This window comes from Thalia democratica, chromosome 3, assembly GCF_965202585.1.
Source record: "Thalia democratica chromosome 3, ktThaDemo2.hap1.1, whole genome shotgun sequence".
Classification (NCBI taxonomy): domain Eukaryota; kingdom Metazoa; phylum Chordata; class Thaliacea; order Salpida; family Salpidae; genus Thalia; species Thalia democratica.
In genome coordinates, this window is record NC_139167.1 from 82116583 (window position 1) to 82136258 (window position 19676).

At 23.7% G+C, this 19676-nt stretch overlaps 1 protein-coding gene across 2 annotated transcripts in view; it reads left to right on the forward strand.

Annotated features, from left to right (window-relative positions):
• The window catches only part of LOC145832018 (ral GTPase-activating protein subunit alpha-1-like), a 39679-nt gene extending 39197 nt beyond the window's left edge, over positions 1 to 482 (forward strand). For both annotated transcript variants that reach the window (XM_082939385.1, XM_082939383.1), the window contains one exon: positions 196 to 482. In XM_082939385.1, the coding sequence (XP_082795511.1) occupies positions 196 to 275 (80 nt within the window). In that variant the 3' untranslated portion in view covers positions 276 to 482. The remainder of the gene's footprint in view (positions 1 to 195) is intronic.
• Positions 483 to 19676: the final 19194 nt, after the last annotated feature.

The following is a 19676-nucleotide window of genomic DNA, read 5'->3' on the forward strand; positions in this document are numbered from 1 at the left end:
TTTACTTAAAAATTTATACTTTGCTTAACAGTGTTATTTGCTTTTTGAATTACAAAATGTTTAACCGATTAATTTATATTAAATACAACTTACTTGTATAATCTACAAAAAATAAGTAATATTCAGCACACAACTATAATACTTATTTGGAAAAGTTGTTAACACTTTAATTATGTGTATTTAATCAATTTTCAGCAAGCTTGTCCAGCAGTAGCCAATCAAATTCCTCCAACGAAAAACCTCAAATTGTTATAACACAACCCGAAGTATCTTGATGAATGTTTTTTCCTGACACGTGTTTGAATACTTTGTTTGCCGTTCAATTTTATTCTGTACTTTTTATTGCATTTTCCAAGCGAAAATTTAAAAGTATATGAAATAGGTCAGTCGCATTTAAGTTTTTAATTTTTGAGAATCATGTTTGTATTATGTTTTATTTTAAATACCAAAATTTCATGAAAAGTGTGTAGACTTAGTTTGTTATAATGACACTCTTTAGTATTTTTGTTTTATATTATTTTAATTTATATGAAAATAAATATTATTCTAAACTTTTTTAAACTTAATCTAACTAACAAAATATGTGTTTGTTAGTTTTAGTAAGTATTAATTTTAACTTTGTTAATATATTATCTTCACTTTACATTAGTGAAGAAGGTTGCCATTTTTAGAATAAAAACTATTTTTCATTTTAAACTATTACATACAGAAAACATTAATTAGCATTCTGCAAATAATACTTGAAACATTTATATTGACATGTGTTGAAAAAAACTTTTTTTATTTATGCAAATTGATACCAAAAATAGCTTAATAGATATTAAATTATATACGAAAATATATTTTACAGTCAATTCATAATTCGATGAAATCGTAACGCTTTTTAATGACATTATTTTATGTATTTTTACAAACAGTGGCAGCGTTTAAATAAAAAATTTGCATGAAAACATATTTAGTTCTTACTGTTTTACCATTAACAACACATTTAATTGTCTAGATTATTTTTATTAAATTCTAATTAACATGTGTAAAGATAAAACAGTTTACTTACTTTTGGTTTTGTATACTTTTTTTTTTAATATTTTAAATAGTCTTTAAAATTTGCATTTGCTACTTTGCAATAAGTGTAGTTTTGTATATAAAAATTTTTCTGACCACTTGTTTACAATTTGAAGCTGTCAGCTTTTACCTCTTTACTGAATATTCAGATGTGTCAATAGATCATATTTTTTCGTTGTATTTTGCAATAATTGTTAAATGTTAATAAGGTTCGATTAAAATACGATATGCTAAATTAAAATTTTCAAATGTGATCTTTTGTCTATTTGTGCTACTACTTAGATAAATTGTTGACCTGATTTCTAAAACTTTTCAAAATGCGTGTATTTTGAAAACTTGTTTAAATATTCTTTAATTGAGTTATCCTTATTGCATTTACTAAAAATTCTGAGAAAATTTGTTTTTTATTATCATTCCTGCTTTGCCATTTTTTTACTCGTTTCTGTTTTTCCACTGAAATCATTAAAGTTAACATTTTAATTCTATTTAAACCAAGTAATTTTTTTATAACAAGTTTAGGATAAAAATAAATGCAAGTAATCTAAATAACGTACAATAATAATCAAGTTAAATAAAAGGTTAAAATGTATTATTATTCAAAATACGAAAACTATTTGATAGCAAATTTAACCATTGAAGTGTTTTAAAGTTATTAACTCAAGTTTACTTAAAATACAAGACTTTAGTTCAAGTTAGTATAAAAAGTCTCAATTTTCATTAAAAACAAAAAAATTTACCAGCATTTTTTTTGAATTTTGAAATTAAATACTCAGTAAATGCAAAAACATTAAATAAATCAATTACGAAAAAAAACGTGACATCGTTAGTAACATCGACAGTAAATTGTCATTAGAAACAGAAGAAATAAATGCTGAAACTGAAAGAAAACTAAAAAAAAGTTTTAAATGTCATAAATATTAATTTTTCTGAAAACTGTAATAGTCCATAATTTTACACAATAGAAAATTCTAAAAAAGACCTCAGCTTTATTCAAGCAAGATAAAATTCTAAGAAGTTGACTGAGACTGAACACTTTATACAATCTAGGTAAATATAAAAGTAATAAAACAAGATCAATTATTCTCAACCTAACAATTAGACCAACTAGAATATCCTGGTATTCTTTCTATTACTACTTATAAATTTATTTAAATAAAATAACAGCATTGTTATTTTCATTACTACTTAAATTTTTAACCTTAAAATAAGAAATTCGTCAGACGATTTGTGTTTAAAAATTTTTAACACGATACACAACAATAAAAGATCAACTACAAACACAGTAATGCAATAAAACAATAAATAAAATTAGATTTCCATTTTCTATTCTAGTTCAGTTTCTTAAAGTGATGTTTTTGCATTTTGTAGGCAGCCATTTTACGTTGTCATTTACAAGCAACTCTCATTGACATCTGTAAAAAAACTAAGCCTAAAAACAGATGTGGGTCTTATATATTTAGTTCATTGCACAGCACATATTTAAACTATCAATTTATTGTTAAGTTAACTAAACTTTAACAAAAAATATATTATTATATTCATTTTAAACAGCGCAATTTTTTTTAACCCTTAAGTACTTTAATAATCTATTAAAAGTTTTCTTGGTTTAAATTATTGAAACAAAAAAGTTACAATCTGTTACATCAAACAAGTCAGTGTTTTTAAAAGTTAAAAAATGTAAAAAAGCCAAGATTGAAAAGCTTTGCAAATTAAACAAAATAATCTAATAAATAATTTAAAAAAAAAAGTGTTAGTAAATAGTTTTTGATTTTTTCAAAATGTTTATTTACAAATTTCAATATAGTGATAAAACAATTATAAAAGAAACATTTTTATAACCATATATAAACCAAAGACCTAAGTTATAAAGAATTGACATGTTAGTAAAACACTGTAATGCTAGCACAGTGTTTGTACACATGAAAACCTTTATAATAAATAAAATTACTTATTGCATTATCAACTTACTGAGGCTAAGAAAAACTCCAATCAAAGTACGTAAGCTTTTGTATAAATTCCAAGTTTGTTTGAAAGGAAAAGCAAAATCTAAACTTAAAAAAAAAAAACTGCTAAAACTACTATCTGTCTTTTTTCACATATTTAAGCTTAAGCAGTAAAGATAATAAATGATTTTTAAATGATACCCAGGAACTTAAAAACAAATCTAATAAAAGTACTGTTTTTTTGTCAACATAGTCAATTCTAAAAATATAGTATTGTTTAGCGGGCCAATTTTACATGCTCGCGGGCCGCAGATTTACACTTCGAGGGCCACAGATTGCCAACCCCTGAATAAAATGACTAAAGTTGTAGTGGAAATGGTAGCTTTTACTTGTAAAACGCAGTTTTTTATAAAATCTTATCGTGTGTAAAATCTTATTTTAGCTTTAATATTTATTTGTACGGATTAAAGATCATAGATAATATTGAAACCTTTATATCTTTATATCTAAAAAATATGAGTTAAATTTTAATTAACAACAAAAATTTTGCGAGCTAAAATTTTATTCTAGAAATGAAAAAAAATTGTATAATATCTACATTACCAACTTATAACTTAGTGCCTGTAACCTAAAAACCAAAATACAAATTTACACTTGCATTAAAAAAAGTTTTTATCACAATTTCTACCAATTAACTTATTTATTTTAAACAGATTGTGGATCCAAACAATCTAGAAGCTATGATGGAACAAGTCAGGCTGATGAACCAAGACAACTGAGTTCTCAACATCATTTTGTTTTTAAGTGTGAAATTTTTATGTAAATAAATATCAAAAACATACTTGACGTTTTATTATATTTTTTAAAAGTTAATTTTTATTTAGTCGATTACTTAAGAATATTTAGTTAATATCAATACTATAAAGAAAAGTTTGTGTCCATACATTAAGTGTATTAAGTTAAGTTATTTAGGCCAATAGATATATCTATACTTATTCACAAATTTATATATATCAACCTATAAAACAATTTATACATATAAGCCTCATTAATTTATTTACTTGCTGATATAAAATATATATGTAAGTAAGGATAAAATTTAAAAGATAATGACAATTTTAAGTGTGCTAACTTTTATAAAGAAATGTTTGGAATTTTAAAATTTAGAAATTTTTCTATGTTTAATTTTGCCCTTGTTCATCCATAATTTTTAAGTTGGTAAATCATCGTAACTTTTAACGTAGGTATCATACTTAAAACCTTCTTTGCCTTTAAGTTTTATTGTTTCAGTGAGGCTTTAAAAACCACTTTTGGAATATTACAAGGACACACTTAGCTAAACCCGCGTTAACTTCCCATTCGACTTAATTTTTACTAAATAAACTAAACTTGACTACTTTTTAATTTGATAAAGTACCTTTTAAATTAACTTTGAGCAAACTTAGTTCAAATACGATTAATTCTATTTAAATGGCTTTCAATAAGTATTCATATTAACCTGATCATTTTGTTTTAAATTGCTTATACTCATAATAGTCTTAACAAATTTCTTTCAAATCAGTTTATTTATGCAAGTTTGAATAAAATTAACTCATGTCTGTATACTACTACTCTGATTACATTTCAAATCAACTATTTTCACATCATCATTTTTTATCCGATTTTTTTCATCTCATCCGATTTCAAACATTTATTTTTACTCCAGAATAGATTTCTGAATCGTTTAATTTCTATTATATTGTTATTAAAGTAAGGTTAAAACATCTTTTTTTTTTTCATTTCAACTTCATGCTTTTAGCACTCCCATTAGTTCTAATCTGTTCTACAGTTGCACAAGTTTACTGCAACATATTTTGATCAGATTCATTTTTCATTGACTCAAATTACATCTGTCTTTTTTTAGTTCATAAAAAAAGTATAAACAAAAATTTTAAATAACTATCATGTTATACTTTTATATATATATAACTATATACCTTTACAGATAATTTAAAAACATTATAATGTGTTTGCTTCTGGTAGTGTATGAAGCTTTGCCATTGCGTCTTCTTCATTGCTAATTTTATGTTGCAATTTAACAAAAAATGTTTTATTATTCAATCCTTTAATGTGTCTGAATTACAACACATATTAAAATAGGATCTTAGTAATTTTCGGAAAACAATATAAAGTTAGCACATATTTTTTTGGCATCGTGTAGGAGTATAAATGGTTAACCTTTTTATCCAGATTTACATGAAAAAGTCTTTTACTGTTCAGTAATTCAGAAAATAATTAATCTTGTAAAGGTAAAGTTTAATTAAAGTACTATACAACAAGCATAGCTGTGTACTAAAAACTGAACTGTAAGAAATATTAAAAGAAATGTTGAATAAAAAAGTTAAAGTTAATGAACAGTAGACTTATGGTCGGCGGGATGGATTCGGCTCACTGGTCGTAAATTTCCCGCCCCTAAATTAGATGCCTCCGATTTACATTAAAAAATCTTTATAAAAATAACTAGTTTGATTTAAAACTGTTAAACTTGGTCTATAGTTGTTATAAGATGTTATGATCAATGATGCATTAAATGTAGTGATGCTAATATAAACTTAATTATTTATGAGTTCACAAGTGGCCCGTTGGTCTAGTGGTTTGATTGCCTGGAAACCAACGTCTTTAGGTTCGGGTAATTCCGAGTTCGAAGCTCGTACGGGTCACATTTTTTGAGAAAACTTTAATTTTTATGAATGAAAATGCAATATTTTAAATACTTATACAGATATTTACAAAACACTAAAAGTTTTTTATTTTTGTCATCACTTTAAAAAAATATTTAAAGCTTAGCAAACAAAAAAATATTGCCTGTAGATATTAATTACACTTACACACGTACTTATTATAGTTTTAAATACATTAATTTTTGAGATATGGTGTCTTAAACATTTCTATTAAATATAATAATTATATGTAACAATGATATCCGTAAATAATGATATAAATCTTTAGCTCATGAAAAAAATTATAAAAGTTTTTTTGTTGAATTTCGTTTTTCTTTTTAGTTAAGTTTTTCATTCATATCCGAGATAAGGCAAGTTTCTTACTTTTTTTTAACATTTTGTTTGTTTTTAACACTTTAGTTAGTTTTTTAAAACAATAAACATAACTAATAAGTTCAAACTATAAAAGGTAATTTAATTTTTCTTACTTAAGCCTTCGTAAAAGTTTTTGGTTCTGTGACTTTAAAAAAATTGTTAAGCTTTTTTATACTGGTCTTTATAGATTATTTTTACGTTTTTAAATTGAAACTTATTTTAATTTTAATAATAACAATTCGTGACTATGATAAAGAACTTGTGCCGTGCGAACAAAAAATATGGTGGGGTTCAAATTCTATTTTACACTAATCATATTCCGACAGTTCAGATTAGAAAAGACGGAAACGGATTACTTTTGCACGAGCGTCACTTTTCCACGTGCCTCACTTTTGCACGAGAGGACACTTTTGCACAACGACTCTTTTGCACGATGGGACACTTTTGCACGAGCGTCACTTTTGCACGAGAGGAAACTTTTGCACGAGCTTCACCTTTGCACGAGCGTCTTTTTTGCACGAGGGGAATCTTTTGTACAGCGACACTTTTGCACGATGGGACACTTTTGCACGGCGACTTTTTTGCATGAAGGGTCCTTTTGCACGAGAGTAAAAAAAAATAAGTAAAAATAAAACTAAATTATTTAAAAAAAAAAACAAGATAAAAAATAAAATAAAGAATAAATTTAAAAAGAAGTTACCGATCGAGGGTATGGGTTAGTGGTAACAGTGATAAAGAAAACAAAAAATAAAACAGAAAAACTTAAAAAATAAAATTAAAACTAGACAAAAGAAAAAAATAAACTAATAAATAAACAAAAAAGGAAAAAAAAAAATCTCACCAATGGTGGAGTTAGGGTTAACAATAAAAGAAAAAAATAAAAATACCTAATAAAAATTATCAAAATAAAAACAGGAAATATGTTAAAAAAATCATAAATAAAGTTTACCGACCAAAGAATAAAGGTTAAGGGTAGTGCTAAAAGTAAAAAAAATAATTAAAGTTAACCTTTTTTTTCAAATTGTGCAAAAGTGTCTTCGTGCAAAAGTGTCCCCTCGTGCTAAAGTGACGCTCGTGCAAAAGTGACACCCACCCAGAAAAGACATCATATCTCAAAAAGTAATATATATTTGAAATATAAAAAGTACTTGTATGAGTCTTATTAATATATACAGTCAATTTTTTTTGTTTGCTTAGGCTTACATGTAATCTAAAGTCATGACAAAGTGTTTTGTAAATATATGTAAAAATATTTATAGTATTGTAAATTAAAGAAGTTTTTCATTTACAAAAAATTAAAAAAATTTCAAAAAATGTGACCTGTACTAGCTTCGAACTCGGAATTACTCGAACCAAATGACGTTGGTTTCCAGACAATCAAGCCACTAGACCAACGGGCCACTTGTAAACTCATAAATAATAAAGTTTATAAAAGCATCACTACATTTAATGCATCGTTGATCATAAAATCTTACAACAACTATAGACAAAGTTTAACAGTTTTAGAGCAAATAAAAACAAATAGAAGTTTTTTATTGTTTAGACATAAAATATATTAAAAGAATTTAATGTATTTAACTCATAAAAACTTCTAGTTTAATTATATTGAAGTTGAATTTATTACTACTATTTTAAAATATAATTGATTATATTTTAATCTTATACGACATCTTAAAATTAAATACAAACTTGTTTTTAATTATATTATCATGTATTCTTCACAGCTTATACTTTTTCACATTAAATGCTGTCTTTTAACGTATGATTATTTTACTTTTGATCTAATTCAAATAAAAGCTATAATAACTGTTAAACTTTTATCTATATAAAATCTATTAACATAAATGTTTTGTATTTATATAGAGATAAAGGTGAAATTAACTTTATTAAAAGTTAAACTAAATATAGAATCCATCATACAAGTTTTGTATATTAACTCTAAAAACTTAAAACTATTAATTTAATCTCAAATACAAAATTTTAACATGCAAGACTTCAGTTCAAGTTAGTATAAAAAGTCTCTATTTTCATTAAAAACTAAGAATTTACCAGCTATTACTGAGAATTTTGAAATGAATTACTAGTAAATGCAAAAACATTAAATAAATCAATTACGAAAAAAAAACGTGACATCGTTAGTAAGACCGACAGTAAATTGTCATTAGAAACAGAAAACATAAATGCTTAAACCGAAAGAAAACTAAATTATCGAAAAAAAACAAGATATGAAATAAAAAATAGAATAAATTAAAAACAAAGTTACCGATTGAGGGTATGGGTTAGTGGTAACACTGATAACAAAAAAAAAACATAAAAAACTTACGAAATAAAATTAAAACTAGACAAAAGAAAAAATAAACTAAAAAAAAAACAAAAAAGGAAAAAAAAACTTGACAAATGGTAGGGGTTAAGGATAATAATAATAGAAAAACTATAAATAACTAATAAAAATTATCAAAATAAAAACAAGAAATATGTTAAAATAATATAAATAAAGTTTACCGACCGAAGATAAAGGTTAGGGGTGGTGCTAAAAGTAAAAAAATAATACTAATTGAATTTAACTTTTTTTTTCAAGTTGTGCAAAAGTGTCTTCGTGCAAAAGTGACGCCATGCAAAAGTGTCCCCTCGTGCTAAAGTGACGCTCGTGCAAAAGTGACACCCACCCAGAATGACATCATATCTCAAAAAGTAATATATATTTGAAATATAAAAAGTACTTGTATGAGTCTTTTTAATATCTACAGGCAATTTTTTGTTTGCTTAAGTTTACATGTATTCTAAAGTGATGACTAAGTGTTTTGTAAATATCTGTAAAACTGTTTATAGTATTGCAAATTAAAGAAGTTTTTCATTTATAAAAAATTGAAAATTTTTCAAAAAATGTGACCCGTACGAGCTTCGAACTCGGAACTACCCGAACCCAAAGACGTTGGTTTCCAGGCAATCAAACCACTAGACCAACGGGCCACTTGTAAACTCATAAATAATTGAGTTTATACAGCATCACTACATTTAATGCATCATTGATCATAACATCTTATAACAACTATAGACCAAGTTTAACAGTTTTAAAGAAAAAAAAACAAATAGAGGTTTTTTATTGATTAGACATAAAATATATTAAAAGAATTTAATGTATTTAATTCATAGAAACTTCTAGTTTAATTATATCTAAGTATAAGTTTACTATTACCACTTTAAAATATCATTGATTATATGTTAATCTAATATGACTTCTTGAAATTAAATCTAAAATTGTTTTTAATTATATTATCATGTATTTTTCACACATTATTCTTTTTCACATTAAAAGCTGTCTTTTAACGTATAAATTTATATGATAATTTTTAATATAATTCAAATAAAAGTTATAATAACTGTTAAAATTTTATCTATATAAAATCTATTAACATAAATGTTTTGCATTTTTATAGAGATAAAGGTGAAATTAACTTTATTAAAAGTTAAATTAAATATAGAATCCTTTATAAAAGTCTTGTATATTAACTCTAAAAACTTAAAAATATTAATTTAATCTAAACAGCCTTTGTAAAACTTTTTGGTTCTGTGACTTTGAGAAAGTTATTAAATTTTTCAATACTGGTCTTTACGAATAATTTCTATCTTTTCTAATTAAAACATAATTTTAATTTATTAATAAGAATACGTGACTATGATGAAGAATTTTGTGCGAACAAATAATATGGTGGGCTTAAATTCTATTCTTTACTAATCATGTTCCGACAAAGATTAGAAAAGACGGGAACGGATCACTTTTGCACGAGAGAAAACTCTTGTTCAGCGACTCTTTTGCACGATGGGACACGGTACATGACTCATAAAGGATTTTATAAACACTAATTTAAGTAACTTTTGGTAAACAAAAAATTTACTAAAGCTACTTTTGTTATAGTTTAATTGTCTTCATTAGTTAAGTTATTAAAATTTTAAGAAATATTTAAAGAACTTTTTTACAAGAATTTTGGTAGTTAAGTTTCAGAAATATTTTCATTACTCATCTAAGTAAAACAATTTATTTATTTAACAAACTTTGTTCGTTCCTTTTTTAACTAATGAACACAAAAGTAATAAACAAAGCTAAAACGTTTCTAACTAAACACTGCAAAAGAAAATTAAAAATGGATTCAACTTTACATATGAAATGGATCCAACTACTATCAAACACTGTAAAAAGTCACAAACAAGTTGTTTGTACTTACGTTAATAGTTTGTCATAATACGCTTAAGACACTGCAAGCAGTGTATGTAATTCATATTAAACCAATACATTTTATTAATCTATTCTTTTATTGCAAATAACTTTTAAATTATATTCTTCATATTGGTGTTCCTGACTTAAACTACTTAATAGTATTGATTTTTAAATATGTTGCATGAATTTATTTTTGTGTTACTAATTTATATTTAATCTTACACTATGCACATCATTAAACACAGTAAACTTTTTTTTCAAAAAAAAAAAAAATCAATTTTTTTTTAATTAATTATGGCGTTTGCCAGACTATGCTGACAACATTGCATGAAGAGCAACTCTTTTTTTCTAAATAAAGTACAACTAACTTTTAAAACTTTATATTTTATACTAAACTATCTGATAAACTTTATTATAATTTTCTTTGTTCATTTGTTTTTATTATATTTCAACAGAAAACTATTTGCTTAGTTGCTTTAATCAAGGTGTAAGCACATCTTAAAAGCTTTACTTTTTATTGTGATGGTTTCAAAAAAGCTGTATTGTTATAATTTGTATTTTAAATGTTCTTTGACATTATTTATGATACCTATTTCTTTAAGCTTATATACAATTTATAATCTAGAACCGTTGCAATCGAAAGTCAGTTTAGCAAATGACGGTCTTACAAAGTCTATTTACAGACTTATTTGTTTTTCTTTAAGAATCATTGAATTTCTAAATTTTGTTGGTTTGACAAATGTTTCTATTAAAGTAATCACTACTTAAACTATAGTGAAGTATTGATATTAAATTATTAAAAGAACTAAAATACTGAACTAATTAAAAAATAATTTTACTCAGCTTACTTATATATGTTACAAATAATGTTACTAGGGTAGCATTTAATTTTTATTTATCAACTTTCACTTATACTAAAGTACTTCATTCGTTAACTTCTTTTTAATTTTCACTTCCATATTACTAGTAAAAAGCTACTTAATATATCATCTTTAAAATACGTATTTTTTGACAATATCTTGGTGTTTTCAAATCTTTACATATTTGTAAACTTTACTTGATATATTCATACTCTATTGTTGTTTTGTTTTTGCGCTGGTTTAATAAGAAAGAACATCTTTAATTATGTTCTCCAGTATTTGAACATAAATGTTAAAAAAATACTCAGTTAGGAAGCTACTAAAAAATCAAAATCTCTGCACAGTACATCAATTAAGAAAAGTTTTTGTTAACACTAAATTAAGTAGCTATAAGTAAACAAAAAAATTTACTAAAGCTACTTTCGGTTACATCATTTCGTTAAACGAAAAAAAATTGATGATTTTTATTTTAAAGTTAAGATAAAGCAGAACTGCATAAGAATGGATCCAACTATTATTGATCACAGTAAAATTTGATAAAAATATATTTTTATAAAATTAAATGACTTGTTAGTTACTAAAAGTTGATAAAACTATCAAAAAGATCTTTAGAAAGAACTAAGATAAAATAGTTGAAGACTTAGAAAATAGTTGTCTGTAAAAAAATTAAAGAAGTAAACTGCACAAGCATCGTTGTTGTTATCAAAAACGAAGAAATTTTTTTACTACTACTTGGTATGCCTTAGTAACAAAAAAGCTAATATTTTCTTTAGTTTTTTTCTAAATAATCTAAATTACAAAGAAAGGTTTTAATTTTATAGTGACATCTATAATATATTTTATTTTTACAATTTATTTTATAAAACTAACAGTTTTAAATAGATAACTATATCTTAGAAACCATTGCCACCTAGTGTGTGAATAACAATGATGCAACGTTATGTGTATAAAAAAGGCGCGAGTCACAGATGAGAAACATTTGAGTCACATTTGATTGCTAACAGTTTAGTTAACATACTAGTTTTGTTTTATTGCTTGTTGATTATGAATAAGCATTGTGAGTAATTTTAGACTCTCAAGTTAAAACCACTTAAAATTTAAATTAATTTTTTCAGTTAGTGACAAGTTCAATGAAGCACTATAGTTAATTAGAAATTAATAAAAAAATAATTATTGTGTTTAGTACTTATGAAAATAAGAAAACAATACTTTTTGTTTATCAATATTTTAATTGTTGTATTTCGTTCAGTCTACAATGCTTCACTGTAAACACAGATCTTTTTTTAGGGTACAAAAAAATTGTATATTGTATAGAAAATATAATTATTAAAATAAATCAACCATCATCAGATTGAAGGTAAACACTAAATAGTTAATAGTAAATTTAATTAATCAAAAACTCTTCAGATGATATGATTTATTACTGTTTATATTAGCAAATGATGATTCAACAACAGAAAATAGAATCAACTAAATTGATATAATAATTGATAGTTTAAAAGGATGGCTGGTTGTTTTTTGATTGTCAAGAATGTAATCCTTATTTTATATATACCTATGATAGTTCACCTAATTAAAGTATTAACTAAATTGTTTATTATTTTAAGGATTTGTTAACAAATAAGACTTTGTTCATTAACATTAGATAGAAAATGAATATGCTTAATAAAGTTTTAAAATAAAAATAAGTTTTAGTTTTTCTTTAGTATTTTATGGTAGCATAAAATAAGAAAATATAAGAAAATAATTTAGGAAGTTTAGTTTTTGTAAAGAAACATAACAATAGTATAAAAAATCCTAAGCTATTTTAAATAGTTTTAATTAAAAAGTTTTATTTAAGAAAATTTTAAGTGACGAATAAAGTGTTAACAAGTTCGATGTTTTTATTAATTTAGGTGTAAACATTCATACATATAAAGTTGTTAAAATGTTTTATAAACATTTTTTGGACAAAACAAACTCGTATCAATATATTAATAGCATTAATTTACAAAATTTAATTTATTTTTTAACTAACGACGAATTAATTATGTGTAAAAACTTTCAAAACAATGAAAAAAATATATTAGAAAGTATTAATATTTTTTGTTCTACTATTCACTGTATATTCTTAACCCTTGTATATAGCAAACGAGGTCAAAAAATCCTTTTATTCATATTCTTAATCAAAAAAAGTTTATTGACAAATTTGACTTAGTGACTTACTAAAAACTTAGTTTTGCTATTTGTATAAAATTTAAATATTTAAATTCCTGACTGAAAGAACAATTCTAATTCGAAATATACTGACGTCAATGATACATTAAACAACGTTGTTTTACTGTTGTTGTATAATATCAAACACATTTACTTAGTAGTTGTAACGTCCCATAAATCTTATTTTTAAGTCGTATAATCCAATTATAATTAGAATTTATACCTATCTCATATATAGTTCAGCCCATAGATCGAGTGATTAGATTATGATATTTTTTTTTAATTATGTGACATAGCAGCATCAACAATATGTTATTACAAACATAAGTTTAGTTTTTTGTATAATACCTACATCTAAACCTATATTTTAACCAATGGTTGGTAATTAGTTTTCTTTTTTCTAGTCGTAAAACTCGACCATGAATTTTTTTACAGTAATCTGCACACAAGATATTTATAATTTCTTTATTTATTTTTTTAATGTTTGTGACATCAACTATACACAACAACAAATATCGTTTCGGTATTTTTGTATATAATCAAATACAGAATTAATGAAGCATGGTGATGTAGCAGATTGATTTGTAAGTCGTACAAAACGACTATACCTAAAATTATAATTTTCTTATATACCGTTTGCAGCTAAGCATTTTGACATTCAAATTTAGACAAACGTAACAGACATAATAGTTAAAAAAATAATTTTTTTTTACAATTATAGTATGCTACAAGTTAACAACAACTACTTCTAAATTATTGTTAAGAGAATAAAATTTATTATTGTTATATAATACTTTCAAATTTATTTTAAAACTCAAATAGAATTATGACCATAGATGTATGTTCGAATTAAAATATGTTTATCTAATAAGTCTAACTTATTTCTTGAAATGGCTTTTGTTAAATACAACACAAATAATAAGTTGTAACTAAAGTTTTCAAAATAACTTTAGTATTTTTTTTCAAAGCATTAAAATAGGTTTTCTTTTATTTTTAACTATTTAAGAAATATACCGTGAAATTTTGTTTCACAGTTAGATGCAAATACCCTTTTCAAAATATAATAAAACTATTATTAATATAAATTAATAGCATAAACTAAAATAGAAAAAACTTTAAACATAATAAACAAACGTGAATATAGTATAAAACTAGTGCTTAAATAACAACTTTCAATTTTCTATCAAATAAATAATATATATCGAAGTTGTTAAACATAAGTACAAAAGATTAAGACTTTAAATAACTTTTAAAAATAAAGTTGACAAATACTTTAAACCCATGTTTATGTGCTAAAACTTTAAATACGTTTAGAAAATTGTATAAATATAGTTTAATGTAAGAGTATATAATGATTTAAACAAGATGATAATTTTGAAGATTGTTAACGGGGTTATGTTGTCAAAAATAATGTAAATCTTATTATTTACTAACTAATTAAAACTAGTTATTTTATATAATAACTTTTTAGAATATATCTAACAACTTATTGATGTAATCAAATTTAAGAGCAAACATCAATTTATAGTTTTACTTGGTATTCTAACAATGCGAGTAAAAAACAATTTCAATTCAGTTAAGTTGTTCCAACTCGTAAAATATGCAATGTAAATTCTGACGTGTGTTCAATTAGTATGTTGGATTTAATGTAGATCGATTTCATCTGCCTTAACACTTTCAAGTTTTAAAACATTATTATTTTGAACTACTTAATCATATTTCAATATAAAATGTCAGTAAATAACAGTCAACATTAAAGTGAGCATAGTTACAAAAATTTCATTAACTACTTAAACCAAAGTTAGCCTCTAGTAAGTATAAGCGGGTCTGACAAAAAAGGCAAGGTTATTTATAAAGATGCTAAAAAAGTACTAAAAAATGTTATACCGGCTTATATTGCGTAATATTCAATTAACAATATAAAATAGCTCACATAAATTAAATTTCATACTTTAATAAAATAAAGATACAACCATTGTATACTTTAATTTTAATTGTAAAAACAATTAGTAATATTTTTATTGTTATTCAGATTATTTCCTATTTACATCACTAAAATAATTTACAAACATGAGCTCGCTATTGTTATATTATATAAAAGGCATTTTAATTTAACTCAGTTGTAAATATGTATTTTAATTGTACTTTGTACTAACTTCAGAGTCATTCAAGGCGACTATAACTTCTTTTAAATTTATGTTTTTTATAAGTTACTTTTAGTTTTAATTAATAACAAAGATTAGCGAAAAAGCTATAAATCTTTTAATAATATGGAGTACTTAGTACGAGTATAATACTAGCTTTAAGTATCTTAGTCTTTTTATAAAATAAAAATCTATAAGTCTAATCTTTTAAAAATTTTAAATTAAAAATAAATAAATAACACAAAAATTGAATTTTATTGAACTTTTATGAAAATTTTTTTGTGTATGTAAATGTTCTAAAAATCATTTTAATTTAGATCAATAACTTCTACCTAATTTTTCAAAAAATAGTTACTTCACACTATATTAAAATTAAAAAAATTAAAACACTTAAAAGCAACTTAATATTTGTCACTAACAACAAATGAATTTACTAGATAAATATATATAAACTTTTAAAAAAGATACTATAGTCATGATAGGACTTTTGTTTAGATTGTGTTATTATTTTAAGTCAATTATTAACTTTAAAAAGTTTACTAAGTTTTTTATTTCAGTTAGTTTAAAAGTTTTAACAAATGTATTCAGAAACAAAGTTTACCTATGTGAATTGTTATTAGTTTATAAAAAAATTTAAGTTAATTATTTATGGTTGAGAAAGTCTGAAAAAGTAATGAAGTTAGTGAAACCTTAACAATAACTTAAAGTATGACAAAATGTTTTGTATATCACTATTTTAAAAAACTATTAGTTATTAAATGCTAAATAAATTAAATCTTGACGTCATTCAATCAAAACCCAAACCTTAATTTACAGCCGTTCTATATAGTTAGCTGAAAATACGATTATTAACCGGCAAGGTTGAGACTAAGTTGTAAGTCGTGCAACACGACTGATTAAAACAAATAATTAAAATTATTATTAGAAAAGCTGTCAAACATACTTCGATGTAAATTGTATGATTTGAATGAAATCGTAAAGTTACAAATTAAAATAAAAGAAGCAGCAAATTTAGGTAATATTAACAAGTGGTTTGCGAAAGTTTGTATTGATAGGATGTTAATTTATTAATATATTTAGGTTACATAAGCATTAAGCACAAACCATGCATAGTTTAATCTTTTTTTTTTATAGTTTAATTAAAATTTTCGAAAAATTCGGAAATTTGGTTTCTTAGAAATTGGACAAATAGACACATTATGTTTATATATTAATTTTCTAAAAAAAGACGTAAAAAATTGTTCTTCATTTCAGTAATAAAAAAACCATAACTGTAAGCCTTTTTGACTGAAACCTAAACAGTTTGTTTTTCCTTTTCTTAAGGAGTGCTTATTCATTTAAACTATTTTAAAAACTAAATAACCATATAGTTTTGGACATTTTTTTCAGAAAATTTTTATAATAATTTAGTTTGATGCATCACGTTAATAAAACTGTTTTGTTAAGTAATAAGTTGGTTACATGACAATTTAAACTCGGACAACTCAAACTCCGAAAATTCAAATTCTTAAAAAAAATATTTAAGATACTATATCTCAAAAAGTAATATAATTTAAATTATATATACATATATATATAAGTAAATCTTATTAAATATCTACAAACATTTTTTTATTTTTTTTTAAATTTAAAAAGAAATTTAAGATATTTTAAAATTACTAAAAACAACTATGTTTTTTACTTTATTTAAGCCATATATCAAAAAATATTTAATGTTTTCAAAAAATAATAAAGTACCTTGTAGATATTCATAAGACCTACATTTATATTTTCAATATTTGACAAATATGCATTACTTTTCTAGTCGTGGTCCTTTCAACTATTTTTAAAGAGTTTTAATTGTCCGAATTCGAATTGTCCGAATTTGAATAGTCGTTCACCGTAATAAGTTACTTGAGTATTATTAGCTTGCAGATTAAAATTATTTATAGTTTTTTTTCGATTTTCAAAACTTCAGAATTCAAAAACATTTTTTCCTCTTCACTTTAATTTTGAAATATTTACTCTAAACATAATCCATTTTGAAATTACAATTTTAATCATCCACTGTTTTAAGAGTTCTAAACGTAATTCTTTCTTAATAATTTTACACAGCGTTTTGAATTTCATTTGAATTTAAATTGTACAATTTTAATTGTATTAAATTGTAAAATATTGTCTTAAATGGTTTTTTAATAAAAAAATGCCTATAACATATAATATTAATTCTTTTTTCTATTAAATAAGTTATACAGTCAGATTACAACATACATGTTTTATCGACCGCTATAAACCATTTAAATGACAAAAATTCTTACAATTAAGTAGGTAAAATTAGTAATAGATTTTATTACAGTAAATTATCACAAACATCATTTTACATGTTAATGTATAAAACACAGTATTTTCGTCATTGTTTTGTTTACTTATATTATTTGCAAGTCGTACAACTCGATTATAATTTACATTTATAACTATAGACTAGAAACTAGTACAAAGTTTTTAACAAAACTAACTTGTTTCTATAATGACATTAACTCGAAAAACTATTCACTTTATATTTTTATTAGGTAACACAGATTGTGGTTTATTGCTGTTTTACTCACTCTTTTAAAGTCTGTAGGCGGCACTGTTGTCTTTAAAACTTAAATTAATTGTTTCTTTGCTTTACAATAATCTTATTGACTAAAAAACTTGTTTATATTTTAATAAAAAATATTTTTGTAATAGCTAAATAGTAAAAAACTCTGTATATCTCTAAATACCTATTTACTTTTTAATATCAGTATTCAATAGTTTAATAGTTTAAAAAAAATGTTTAATTAAGTGTAATTATCCATGATAATCTTTTAACATGGAGCAAATTTTTAGTATAAGTTTAAAAGAATAAAATTCAATAAACAGATATAATTTAAATTCTCAATGCAGGCGTACTTTAAATCTCAGTATAATTTGTGTTTTAGTCAAAGCTAGTTACTATATAAAAGAAAATATAGTTTAAATCACATATATTTTATCATAAACGCAAAAATTGATCGAAAAATAATTAATTCGGACCGAGATTTCATTTTTAATAAGTAATTACAACGTTTGTAGAAATGATATTAATAAAACAATTTATTTAGATTCCTTATTTCAAGATATATAGATATATAATACAAGTTAAATTACTATTCTGGATAATACTGATATTTTAGTTGTTAAATTAAATGAGTTTGTGAAACAAAACTTAAACCTTATCTAGTATTAAGTAAATTATCAAGCAGTCTGATTCTATGGACACACTCTTTATAAAAGGTTTGTGCTTTATTATACTTTTATGTCTAAAATTATTTATGTTTGTTTTATATTTTTTTTAGAAATTTCTATTGCTACTTTACATGTTATTCAAATGTTACTAACTAAGTATAAGTGTACCGCGTTTTCATTGGGTTTATTTTTTTTTTTTTTTTGAATTTGTAGTTAGTATTTGTGAACAAATAGTGACGTCTATTGATACCACTTTGTTTTCAAAATGTAACGAAAATACAACTAAGTTTTTAAAAAGAGTGATATTCAAATAATTAGTTTGTGTTTTGATTGAAATTACCAATAATAAAGACCTTTGAAAAAGTAAATTTTTACTTATAATCTTAGCTGAAATTCTGTATATTACAAAAACTAACTTTCTGCTTTTTAAAAACTCAGACATACACTTAGAACAAAACTTATTTATTCACGATCTAGTAAAACATTTGACCATTAACATTAAATCATTGAACTTAAGAAAACAGTATAATATTCTAGTTTAGTTTATTTGTTTCCAAAAAAAAATTCTATTGAAGTGAAGAATTAAAAATAATCGAGTTTAGTTACACATATGTAGTACTATTAAATTAAGATTTCTATCAAAATATCATCCTAAAACAACTGTAGAACTTGAAAATATGTTTGAGCTTTAAGCTTCAAAATATAATTTAAATAAACAATTAAATTTCTATTAGATGGTGCTGAGTTAACTATCTTTTCGAAACGTACTAATGCTGAGACTCACCAGAATTAGGTCAAGCATCTAAGAAAGGATTTTCATGCAATATGGACACCTGATAGATTTTTCCAACCACTCATCAAGGCATTTGCGATGGTAAAGTTGTCCGCACTGCAGTTTAAACACTTTACTTTTCACTTTGAAATCTCCCAGACAGATGCTACATTCTTTTTGT